The sequence below is a fragment of the Scyliorhinus canicula genome, chromosome 15, assembly GCF_902713615.1.
Source record: "Scyliorhinus canicula chromosome 15, sScyCan1.1, whole genome shotgun sequence".
Lineage (NCBI taxonomy): Eukaryota > Metazoa > Chordata > Chondrichthyes > Carcharhiniformes > Scyliorhinidae > Scyliorhinus > Scyliorhinus canicula.
In genome coordinates, this window is record NC_052160.1 from 9,122,508 (window position 1) to 9,135,821 (window position 13,314).

Here is a 13,314-nt window from a genome sequence, read left to right on the forward strand (position 1 = left end):
TACTCAAACTCACGTATCCACCCTATACACGTAACCCAACAACTCCCCCTTAACCCTACTTCTTAGGACACTACGGGCAATTTAGCATGGCCAATCCACCTAACCCGCACATCTTTGGACTGTGGGAGGAAACCGGAGCACCCGGAGGAAACCCACGCACACACGGGGAGGACGTGCAGACTCCGCACAGACAGTGACCCAGCCGGGAACCGAACCTGGCACCCTGGAGCTGTGAAGCATTGATGCTAACCACTATGCTACCGTGCTGCCCCTAGCTTCCAGAAAGAAATGCATGGGGAGAAAGTCGGAGGATGTGCAGTGTTGCCCCACACCTCTTAGCAGCCAGCTGCAGTGCAGTATGAGGGGGCGATGCTGTTTACAGATGTTAATGGAACTGATGTGCACGTCAAGCATCCTCTGTTTCACCGTGCGTAAGGCCTGGGATTCAATTGACCAGGGAAAGGCATCCAAAGTTGGCACATTAATAGAAGGGGTGCAGGGTAAAATAGCTGGAGAGGAGGGGCGTATCATTTTTGCAAACCTACAGCAATGCTGCTTAATCATTTTGCCCACTCACTGGGGAGCTAATGGTTATATGAATAATTTCAATTTCTGATCAGCAACTTTGAGTTTGGACATTATGATTTTCTGGAACCCTGAGAGTTATGAATGACCCGAGCGCATAATGGAAGTGCTTCTAAAATGGATGCATCCTGAAAATTTCGATAATTTAAAAATGAATGGAATTAGAAATAAAAGTATGTGGAAATACATGAAGCAAGATACAAAATTCTTCAGTATGCGACAGCATTAGCGTTGCCAAGCCTCCAGCAATTGAATAGCCTCCTCCAGAACACCTCTGGGTGCAACTCTGGGAAAAGGCACTCGGGGGACATTCAGAAAGGTTTTATTTTGTTATTTTTTATGAACATTTCTCTACCAGATATAAAATATTGAAAATTACAACGAAAAAGGCTGTTTGCTTGTCAGTAATCATCCAATTGGGTAATGTGTCTTTTTGTTTGCCAATTGGTGTAGGAAGTCCGTGAGTCACAAGGATGGGTGGGTTGGTGATTAATGGCTGGAGCGTGGGGGACAAACCTCTAGGAAGACGTTAACTCACAGTTGACGATCTTAGGCAGCAGCTATTGCATTATGTACACGATGATAGGAAATGATCCTTTTCTAGGCCCCTGGGGTAGACCTGTTGTGCAGGATGGCACCTTCAGACATACTGGGTGCGATTTGATGGCCTCGTCGCGCCCGAATTGGTAACGCGACAAAGCTGGCGAATCTTGCGCGGGAAACCTGACACTTTGGCACCACCAGCCCAGCGAGATCCAGGTGGCGACTTCTCGCGAAGTTCCGTTAAATCTCACCAGACATTTCGAGCATCGTGAATCTCACGAGAGGCCTCCTCTCGTGAGATTCACGATGCTCGAAATGTCTGGTGAGATTTAACGGAACTTCGCGAGAAGTCGCCACCTGGATCTCGCTGGGCTGGTGGTGCCAAGGTGTCAGGTTTCCCGGGGGGGGGGGGGGGGGGTGTCTTGCCCTTAAGAGATGGGGTGGGGGGGGGGGGGGGGGTAGCTCGAGGACCCCGAATGAGGTAAATTGGGTGCAGTGGCTGAGGAGGGTCGAAAGATCGAGGCGGCATTTAAAAATGGCGCCCCGATCCACGAGTTCTCTCCCTGTGCTGGCGTGCAGAACTTACCAGAGCAGGAAATGATTGTAAGTGCGGGCACAATGCGGCGTTCCTCGACGAGGCCAAAGAAAGGTCACGGTGTCGTTCTCAGTGCTGCAGGCGCTGAGGAAGACCCCACTAAACGTACCCAAAAACAGGACTCTGTTTCTCTCCCGTTAAATCGCGCCCACAGTCTGACATCCGGGGATCGTTTGAACTTTGAGTGTTGCTGCAAAATGGGTGATAGCAAACTGGTGGCAGATGGTACGCCATGCAATTCTCCCCTCTATCGTTCTTTATTCAGAAGGTTGGACATGCTGGATAACGAGTAGCTATTTTGGGATGTGCGATCTGCCAGAATGTCCAGGTCAATGCTTTGCCAAAGAAATCCCAGATGTAGGAATTCTGGCTGATTGGATTGGTCCAATTCACTGCTGTACCATGGATTAATAATAATCTTTTATTATTGTCACAAGTAGGCTTACATTAACACTGCAATGAAGTTACTGTGAAAATCCCTTAGTCTCCACAGTCCAGCACCTGTTCGGGTACACAGAGGGAGAATTCAGAATGTCCAATTCACCTAACAGCGCGTCTTTCGGGACTTTTGGGAGGAAACCGGAGCACCCGGAGGAAACCCACGCAGACACGGGGAGAACGTGCAGACTCCGCACAGACAGTGACTCAAGTCAGGAATCGAACCTGGGACCCTGGCGCTGTGAAATCATAGTGCTAACCACTATGCTACCGTGCTACCCACATGAATTGTCGAGGGTGGGAGAGGGGGTGCTGGAGGAGTCATCATGGGGTTGAGGGGGCTCCCCAAATGGACATCGTGTTGTTTTGCCCATGTCCCTTCCTCTGGGACATCTGCAAAATAACACAGGCACCTACCATTGGTATTTAACTATAGGAGACTGATTCTGGATACCTCAGGGTGGTTAGCTATGGAGATTATTGGAGGCCAATGCACTCCTGCATCGACCAGGATGTGGGGCCTTGAGTATTCGAGGCCTGTACATCCAACACTTTGTTCCTGACCTTCTTCAAAAAGGGAGTTTTCAAAAGAGACATTACAGAAGCAAATTATTTGACCTTTACAGGGATGACTTAGTGTTTACTCAATGGCAATTAGACTTTGTAATCTTAGAGTCCCACCTTCTCCTCAGCAGGGTAGTAATATAGATGTACTTTATTAATGCAATGAAAACGTTTTATTGAATTTTGCAGCACAATCCTGTCATTTTCTTGGTTGGTCGAGGGAGGACCTGCAGAAAAGTTACTTTCCAATGTCTCCACCATTACCCCACCTTTATTCGGCAGGCCCAGTGATGTGACATGTTCAGTGAGCTATGGGTGGGCACACGTGTCATGATTTTTTCTTCCTGATAGAATGCTGATTGAGCTATGTGTGCTAATAGCTACACTAACTCCCAATTGAAGATAATCAAATTCATAACCTTGCTCATTTATATTTGCTAGAAGTGACGCACATTGATAAGCAGGGACCAATCTTCTACAAACAAATGGAATATGTTCAAGCCTGGCACATTTTCTGACTGACCTGGGAGTTTGGGGAGCTAATGGTTCCCTGTTCCGTTATCATTGGTAATGCCTCAGCCAATTAGAGTCCATTTGCCAACCAATCAGCACCCTTTCTCCTGTGGTATAAATTATTGTGTTTGTTTGAAATTTGGCATTCTAGTATTTGTCCTGATGACTGCGAGACGAAAAGCTTCAGCAACATGTCTAGCTTTTCAGTGAGATTGAAGTTTTGTATTCCCAAGCCACAGCGAGTCAGCCGGGAAGGCCTGGTGCTTTTTAACCTGAGGGGTGACTGTGCAAGAATTCTCAGACCTTTCAGGCATTGATAAGAATTGAGACTCATAGAAAAGACATTGAGCTGTGGGGGGGGGGGGGGGGGGGGTGGATGGGGGGGTTGGGGGTGAATGGGGGGTTTGGGGGAATGGGGGGATGTGGGGGGCCTTTGCACCATAGCTACTTTAATCTCTCATGGTTTGATACAGTGTTGTAAATGTTACAGGAAGCAAATATATATCAGTGGATAATTTAGGAAGCTGAACGTAGATCAAAGGCTCAGGTGGTGATGCCACAAACTGAAAACCGAAGTCCAAGCAGTGAATCTCTGCAAAGTCTGAAAGATCAAGGTCTGTCCCCTTGAGTGGGTAGTTTTGCATATCCAGCAGTCTCTGATTTACATTCTTCTCCATCTACAGAGCTCTCTGCATTGTCTCCACACCATTTGGTTCAACAATTGAGTCACAAGTTTTAATTTAATCATATTTTATTTTCAAGAAGATATTCTAGATTCCTTGCCTAGCCAATGGATCACTGTACCTGTCAATGGTTTCATTTAACGTATGCATTAATAAATACATTTGCATGAACAACCCCCCCCAACCCCATCACCCCATCCAACCCCCCATCCACACCCTTATCCCCCCATCCCCTCATCCACCCCCCATCCAGCCCCCCATCCACCCCCCATCCACCCCCCATCCATCCCCCTCATCCACCCCCCCGCCATCCACCCCCCTATCCACCCCCTCCCCCCATCCACTCCCCCCCAATCCATCCCCACCCCCCCAGCACAGCACAACTGGCGACGATTTAATTTTGCAGGGGTGAATGGTGATGGTGTGACCCGGGGTCACACTGTCGGGACTTCGGCCTATCCGGGCCGGAGAATAGCGGGGGCCTGTGTGAAGCGCCTCGATTGCCCTCTCGGCGGATTCTCCGACGTGCGCGGCGCAGATCCCGATGAAGCCGTTCCCGCCAGGGAGAATGGCGGGACGGCATCGGACCGGCGTTGCGCGTGAAAATGGCGTCAACATCGATTCTCTGGTACGGCGCGGCATGGGGGAATCGCGCTCCATATTGCAAATGTCACAGTCCAGACATCACACCTCAGATGTTACACTCCAAAAAGATATTTTCGCAGGTGGTTGCATTTTCGAGTGATTGACCAGAAGCAGAGAAAGAGACAAGAAAGCTCGGCCTCTGAACTGCTCTGCTACTTTGAGAAGCTGGTTCTTGTGCGTCAGGTATGATTTGTGCCTGAGACTTTGCTCTTCCAGCTGGTTCCTGGAAGCCAGTGTTTCCACCTTCTTAAAGGAATAATCATTGCTAAATGTGCACATTTGCATGTCGATTCCTCGACTAACTTTTGTGGCCATTGAAATAACACAGCAAAAGATCACAATGTCTATATTTTACAGTGTGTTGGACCTTAACAATGAGAGGTTATAATATATTTAAAAGCATCAATGGGCCTGGGGAGATTTTCAGTACAATGACCGCCCATATGTTGCTAACACTGGAAAGTTACTTCTCTGCTTGCAATCATCAATTTAGCCTGGCACCGAGACCTTCCATTTGAGATCTCTGTTCACACTAGGATATGCTTTGGTAGATTGCCATTGCTTTAGATAGCATGAGCTTCCAGTGCCCTCAGATAGAAACGTTCGCGTAAAGCTGGGCATGTTCAATGGGTATGAACGTTTCTCAGCTCTGCTAGCTAGTTCATGGCATCCAGGTTGATCTGAAATGCCAAACTCTGTTTAATTGACCGTGAGCACATCAGATTAGTAGGGAACTCCCCCCCCCCCCCCCCCCCCCTCTTTCCCTCTGTGCCGGTCTCTGTAAGGCTCCACCATGGCCAGCGCAGAGAAGAAACCCCCTGTGCATGTGCAGGAAACACGCCGGCAGTTCTGCACATGCGCCAGAACACAAAAAAACTAGGAGCAGGAGTCGGCCATCTGGCCCCTCGAGCCTGCTCCGCCATTCAATGAGATCATGGCTGATCTTTTGTGGACTCAGCTCCACTTTCCGGCCTGAACACCATAACCCTTAATCCCTTTATTCTTCAAATAACTATCTATCTTTATCCTAAAAACATTTAATGAAGGAGCCTCAACTGCTTCACTGGGCAAGAAATTCAATAGATTCACAACCCTTTGGGTGAAGAAGTTCCTCCTAAGGTCAGTCCTAAATCTACTTCCCCTTATTTTGAGGCTACGCCCCCTAGTTCTGCTTTCACCCGCCAGTGGAAACAACCTCCCTGCTTCTATCCTATCTGTTCCCTTCATAATTTTATATGTTTCTATAAGATCCCCCCCCTCATCCTTCTAAATTCCAACGAGTACAGTCCCAGTCTACTCAACCTCTCCTTGTAATCCAACCCCTTCAGCTCTGGGATTAACCTAGTAAATCTCCTCTGCACACCCTCCAGTGCCAGGACGTCCTTTCTCAAGTAAGGAGACCAAAACTGAACACAATACTCCAGGTGTGGCCTCACTAACACCTTATTCAATTGCAGCATAACCTCCCTAGTATTAAACTTCATCCCTCTAGCAATGAAGGACAAAACTCCATTTGCCTTCTTAATCACCTGTTGCACCTGGTAAACCAACTTTTTGCGGCTCATGCACTAGCACACCCAGGTCTCTCTGCACAACAGCATGTTTTAATATTTTATCATTCAAATAATAATCCCTTTTGCTGTTATTCCTACCAAAATGGATAGGCTCACATTTGTCAACATTGTATTCCATCTGCCAGACCCTAGCCCATTCACTTAACCTATCCAAATCCCTCTGCAGACTTCCGGTATCCACTGCACTTTTTGCTTTACCACTCATCTTAGTGTCGTCTGCAAACTTGGACACATTGCACTTGGTCCCCAACTCCAAATCATCTATGTAAGAGGAAATGAATTGTTCAATCAAAGGCTTTTAAAAGCAGATACAGTTCTGATTGTCTTTCTCTCAGTTAAGACACTCGTGAGTAACTTCTGCTGAAGGAATTTCCAATAATCTTCACATCACCAACTTCTGTTAAATATGAATCAATATTCCAGATTAACTGACGTGCAAGGAAATTGTGCATAACTGGTTTGCTGAGGAACTAGAGGATCATTGTATCAAGGTTATCAGGCATCTCAAGGAGAAGTTGTAAAACACACTTGAATTCTTTTATCTTCTTCTGAGCTATGAATACATATTATAATAGGAATTGGCAGTTGGTCATTTTACTGCCATGACCATTTTCTTAGCTAGCGTTTGACATATTGACACCATCTGTTGTAAAGACTCTGCTTGTCATTTTTCATAATCTCTTCATAACACGTGCAACAGTAAAGAATGATATGCTTAGTAACAGTAAGCACTGGACGTGCATATTTTTATGAAGATAACTTATAGAAATTGAGCTCTCCGAACATTTCCACATATTAATAAAGAAAAGCCTTAAAGACTAGCCAAAATATAAGACAGTAGACTGGTGTTCTGCTGTCAAATCAGATCCATTATTAATCAACGTAAAGAAATATGACAGCAGGCAGTCAGCTGATAGATTAAGTATTTTCACAAGCAAAATGAAATGATTCATAAACTAAATCAGGACTACAATCATCACATATCCAAGCTGATCTATAAATTTTACAAATTGGTGCACACGTGCACGGTAGCACAGTTGCTTCTGAGCTCCAGGGACCCGGGTTCGATTCCCGGCTTGGGTCACTGTCTGTGCGGAGTCTGCACGTTCTCCCTGTGTCTGCGTGGGTTTCCTCCGGGTGCTCTGGTTTCCCAAATCAGGTCCCAAAAGACGTGCTGTTAGGTGAATTGAATATTCTGAATTCTCCCTCTGTGTACCCGAACAGGCGCCGGGATGTGGCGACTAGGGGGATTTTCACAGTAACCTCATTGCAGTGTTAATGTCAGCCTACTTGTGACAATAAAGATTTTTAAAGAATAAGTAAATTTGCTGATTCCATTATTTCTGGGATTCAAATGCGTTGAGATCTTTGTAAATTAATGCATTTTGGAAATTAAAAATTACGCATTACCTGACCGCAGATGATTAAACTTAAATGTATAAAATAAAATGCTACCTTTTATACATAAATTCGAAACCAATCATTAAGCTTTCTGACCTTTACTTGAATGGGGCACTATTCTAAGGTTAAAGTAAGGTACGGTTCACATTGATACAATCTAAATATAGAACTCAAAGTGACCCAAACTATTCCCATTCATGTCTGTTACATAAAACTCTAATAGACCAGCCCAGACTCTCATTCATTTTCATAACATAGATCTTCAATGAGCAAATTCGTTCTGCAAGTTATATAGAATTTTGACAGATTCAATCACTTCCCGTCACACTTTCACTTTAAACAATTACTGATAGCCATTTAATACCAAAGTTATTATCCTTATGTGAACACAGGGTGAGATTCTCTGCCATGTTTCTCGGCGGAGGGAGGCACCCGCACTTGGCCGGTGGTGGGAGCTGCTGGTCCTTCCGCTATCAATGGGATTTCCCATTGTTTCCACCCCACAATACCAGGAAACCCTGGTGCAGGGGTGCACCGTCCGCGAAATCAGAAGATCCCGACAGCGTGAAGAGCTGGAAGGTCTCGGCTGTTGAATAATTTCCTTTTTTCTCCATTTTTCCTGTGCCATTCATCCCAGTTTGTACATCATCTTCAAAACATACACAAGTTCTTATAGAAGATCATATGGCAGGAGTCTCTGATCCTGAGGCTAAGTGTTGACACCGTTGGTAACGCCGTCGCATTTCTCAATGGCGTCAACATGGCCTCAGGATCAGCAATCCTGGACCCTACAGGGGACCAGCACGGCACTGGAGCGACTCACGCCGCTCCAGCTGCCGATCCTGGTGTCAACTGGGCGTTGTGGGATCTGCGCATGCGCAATGGCTCCCTTCTCCGTGTCGGCCCCAATGCAACATGGCGTCGGGCTAAAGGGGCTGGCGTGGACGAAAGGAGACCCCCCGGCCCGAGAGGCCGGCCCGCCGATTGGTGGGCCCCGATCGCGGGCCAGGCCACAACGGAGGCCCCCCCCCCCCCCCCCCACAGGCCATCCCCGGACCCTTGCACGCCATGGTCCCGCCGGCTGAGAGCAGATTAGAACGGTGCCAGCGGGACTCGGGTTTTTTGTAATGGCCGCTCGGCCCATCATGGGCCGAGAATCTCTACGCGGCCCCCATCCCACCACCAAAGCGCCGATTCCGTAGGTCACGGGGATTCTCCGGTCTGGCCCCTGAGAGAGTCCCGCTAGTATGTCTACTGCTTTGGGATACGGTTCATATAAAATATAGATTCGTAGTGCTATTGTCTGATGGGGGAAGGAACAGTGTGAGAGTTTCCTGGTGAGCCGTTCTGATGAAGGCGCTGCAGTGCTTTGCCAAGCATCATTATGGACCAGGTCAACCATGGATCAGTGGAAATACAGGTCAACAATGCTCACTTAGGGCATGGTACCTGAAGGATGAGGGGGGAGGATCTTTATGTTGGCTTTTTAATTTAGTTTGGATCCTATTTTCTAGCTGCAGTTGTAGGTTTAATGCACTTCGTGCTGATTTCTGTTGATGTTGGCACGTGAGGATTATGGTTTGTGTCGATTACATGAACTGCAATCTGTTGTTCATTATCAGGGAATGAAATGCACCAAAATTAAAATCTTGAATCCGAAATGAATTAGCTAGGACATTTATTCAATTGCCTACATTTACAAATGTTCTGAAATTTTGAATGGCATAACTGAAAAAAACTTACCATCATAGTTATTGAGTAATTGAAATTTTATTAAAGTATACAGCTGTGGGTCAGATTCCAGCAAATGGCTGGCGATACACTTTTATTTCAGTACTAGAAAAGAGCAATTTCAACAACATTATTTTTATGCTCAGGGAGGCTCTGAAACTCACTACCAGTGGCAATGATTGAAGCAGAGAACAGCAACATTTCATAGGTCAGATAGCTGGTTAAAGAAAAGGGGAATAAAGAAATATGGAAGCAAAGTGGACACGTGGGCCGCGATTTAGCAGCCGCGCTAGCCATGGCCGCAAGTCCCATTCCTGTAATGGTCATTACATCTCGTGAGAGGCCGTCAGCACCTTGTCAGGGATTTTTGGGTTTGAGCTGGAGCTGTGCCCCCTGGTGCATATTTTGCGGGTCTCGGACTCGCCGGGGCTCCTGCTGGGGGGTGAAGGCTGATGCTCTCGCCTTCGTCTCGTTGATAGCCCGGAGGTGAGTCCTGCTTTGGTGAGAGTCTCCAGTTCCACCCATTGCTTTATCCTGTTTGAGCTTTTATAATTTAACATTTTTAAAAATTCCATAATTAAAGTTACAAATCCAACGTGCAGAGTGGACGGGGCAAATCCTCAATCCATACCATTGCTTGCTCCAAAAACCAATTCATGGTCTGCACAAGAGAGGCATGCAAGATCCAAGCTGACAAGAAACGGCGTTGCATCTCATCTTCGGCTTCATCTGACATTTGATCTTGGCCAAAAGGCTAAGAAGCGATCCCGATGGAGTTTTTGTACTTGGAGAAGGTCGAATATATCATGAGGGGGTCAGCAGAAGGGTTCAACTCAAGATGGCAGCCTTTCATGTCCTATTTCAGGTTGCTGCCCACTGTCAGATGTTGGGAGGCATTTCTGGTTAGGATTGCTTTCGGGAGGTGGGGTTGGGAGGGTGTTTTAAGTTTCGAGTTGTATTTGTTACATGTTGTGGTTTTACAGTGTTGCCATGGAAAATTGTCTCTAAAAATATTTTTTTAAACATCTCGCGAGAGGTCAAAAACGGGGATTTGTGCTGGCGAGATTTTGGATACCAATCTGCCTGGTAACGCCCACCCTCTCCTCTGTGTACAGAGTGTTAGAGGATCTGCACTGGCTGAGATGCAGGCTAGTTTGCAGTCTGAAACGGACACTCCGGGCTCGAAAAGAAGCTCGCTGTGGCAAAGGGTGGCCGCTAAGAGCCGGAGGACCCTGCTCCCGGGATGGACTCGGCTGGCAACTCCGCGCAAGGTCTCAAGCGAACTCATGAGACGTCGCGATGTGAAACCCGTCCATTATGGGGTGGAATCACCTTTTAGCAAATCTGCATTTTGAAGCGAGAGAGCTAGGCTCACTACAATGTGCAGATTACCAAGTTATTGGGGGGTGGGGGGAGGTGGAGAGCGGGATCAGGCTACTGAGTTGGATGATCAGCCATGATCATAATGAATGACGAAGCAGGCTCGAAGGGCCAAATGGCCTCCTCCTGCTCATATATTCCATATTTCTATAACCTGCAGCTGCTTGAAGAGGTTGTCAGCAAGGGGTCCCCTGTTTGGCACATCAGGGCACCCTGCACGGGATATAACTGGGCACCACCCCAAAGAAATGAGACCTTGGATGGTCAACCAGTAATGATTGGATGTGATTTAGGTATCATTTATACCATTGAGAAAACCCACCTGTCCTTCCAGAGCAGAGAATCTAATGGGTCAGCTCACTTATGGGATATGATTCACATCCTACAGCTTTGCATCATATACGTCTAATGCCAAAACCATCCAGCGGACACTTGGATGCACAACTGGACACCCATCGCAAATTGGTTGGCACATTAAAATTTGTTTGAACATTAAAAGTGGCCGGGATATGTAATGCACTCTCACCGTTACAATGGAATTATTAACCACTTAGCCTTCGCTCTTGAGGGATGACATCACCTTGATCTCTTGTATTCCAATTGTGTAAATTAAAGGCAGCTTTTGTTCTGAATTTGACATTAAATCTTAAAATAAGACAGGACAACTGCCCTGAACATGATCACGTGATAGCTTTTTGAGTCAGACACCCAGAATTCCAAATGTTTATCCCCCCCTTCGCTGATGCTGCAGATTATCATTGACCCGGTTACCGAGAAAAAAAAAATCTGTTTTGGAAAATGTAGACATTCCGGCGAAAAATAAATGAGAATGTTCCCATCCTTTCTTCTATATTGGGAGCGCTACATAGCCAGTGAGGTACTGCTGGGGAGTTGGAGGATGCAGTGACAGTTTAGTGCTTTGCTTCATTAAATGATTCAAAGTGATTGGGATGTGCAGGTAAGGAATCGTTGCTGCAGTATTTTATACACTCTCTTCACTCTGTTTGTCCCCCCAGGTAATGTTGGAGCAGATGCAGGGACTCGCCCACTTGGAGCTCTCAGGCTGCAACGACTTCACGGAAGCAGGCCTCTGGTCCAGCCTTAATGCACGGATTGCCTCCCTGAGCGTTAGCGACTGTATCAACGTGGCGGACGACGCCATCGCCGCCATTTCACAGCTGCTGCCGAACCTTACTGAGCTGAATTTGCAGGCCTATCATGTGACGGACACAGCCATGGCCTATTTCACTGCCAAGCAAGGGTACACCACACACACGCTGCGCCTAAACTCCTGCTGGGAGATCACCAATCACGGTGTGGTGAACATGGTGCACAGCCTGCCCAACCTCACCACCCTCAGCCTCTCCGGCTGCTCCAAAATCACCGACGACGGCGTAGAGCTGGTGGCAGAGAACTTGCGGAAACTGCGCAGCCTGGACCTCTCGTGGTGTCCACGTATCACTGACATGGCGCTGGAGTACATTGCTTGTGATCTGCACAAGCTGGAGGAGCTGATATTGGACAGGTAGACCAAAGGCTAAATCTGCATTGACATTCATAATGTGGGCAGTTGATAAGGCTTAAAGTAAAACATATTACGTTGGTCTCAGGCGATTGGTTCAGTAAAGGAATGCACAATGTGAATCAGCACAGAGTAAAGATTCGCCTAAGCACCAGGTTGCAAGGGTTTTAATTTCTTACGGACAAATCTCTAAATAAAGGGGCTGATTTAGCTCACTGGGCTAAATCGCTGGCTTTTAAAGCAGACCAAGCAGGCCAGCAGCACGGTTTGATTCCCGTATCAGCCTCCCCGGACAGGCGCCGGAATGTGGCGACTAGGGGCTTTTCACAGTAACTTCATTGAAGCCTACTTGTGACAATAAGCGATTTTCACTTCTCATGCATTTTTAAAAAATGATTTCCTTGGATGTGGGTGTCACTGGGAAGGTTGGCATTTGTTTTCCATCCCTAATTGCGCTGGAACTGAGTGCTTTGCTCAACCATTTTCAGAGGGTAGTTAAGAGTTAACTTAATTGCTGTGTGAGTCTGGAGTCATAATGTAGACCAGACTAGGTGAGGATGGCAGATTTAGAACATAGAACATAGAACAGTACAGCACAGAACAGGCCCTTCGGCCCTCGATGTTGTGCCGAGCAATGATCACCCTACTTAAACCCACGTAACCCGTATACCCGTAACCCAACAATCCCCCCATTAACCTTACACTACGGGCAATTTAGCATGGCCAATCCACCTAACCCGCACATCTTTGGACTGTGGGAGGAAACCGGAGCACCCGGAGGAAACCCACGCACATACGGGGAGGACGTGCAGACTCCACACAGACAGTGACCCAGTCGGGAATTGAACCTGGGACCCTGGAGCTGTGAAGCATTGATGCTAACCACCATGCTACCGTGAGGCCCCACGGTATTTCCTTTTCCTTCCCTAAGGGACCATTAATGAGCCAGATGGAGCTTTTACAACAATCAATGGTAGTTGGCATGATCGCAGTTACTGAGACTAGTTTTATATTCCAAATGTATTAATCAAATGTAAATTCTACCAGCTGCCATGAAGGGATTTGAACTTGTGTCCCCAGAGCAATTTCCTGGGCCTCTGGATTACTAGTCACTGACATCACCATGATTCTACAATCTCC

The 13,314-nt window shown here is 47.0% G+C and overlaps 1 protein-coding gene across 5 annotated transcripts in view; it reads left to right on the forward strand.

Annotated features, from left to right (window-relative positions):
• fbxl16 (F-box and leucine-rich repeat protein 16) overlaps positions 1 to 13,314 on the forward strand; it is a 176,708-nt gene that overhangs the window by 103,153 nt on the left and 60,241 nt on the right. For all 5 annotated transcript variants that reach the window (XM_038820066.1, XM_038820070.1, XM_038820069.1 and 2 more), the window contains exon 3: positions 11,669 to 12,177. In XM_038820066.1, coding sequence (XP_038675994.1) covers positions 11,669 to 12,177 — 509 coding nt within the window. The remainder of the gene's footprint in view (positions 1 to 11,668; positions 12,178 to 13,314) is intronic.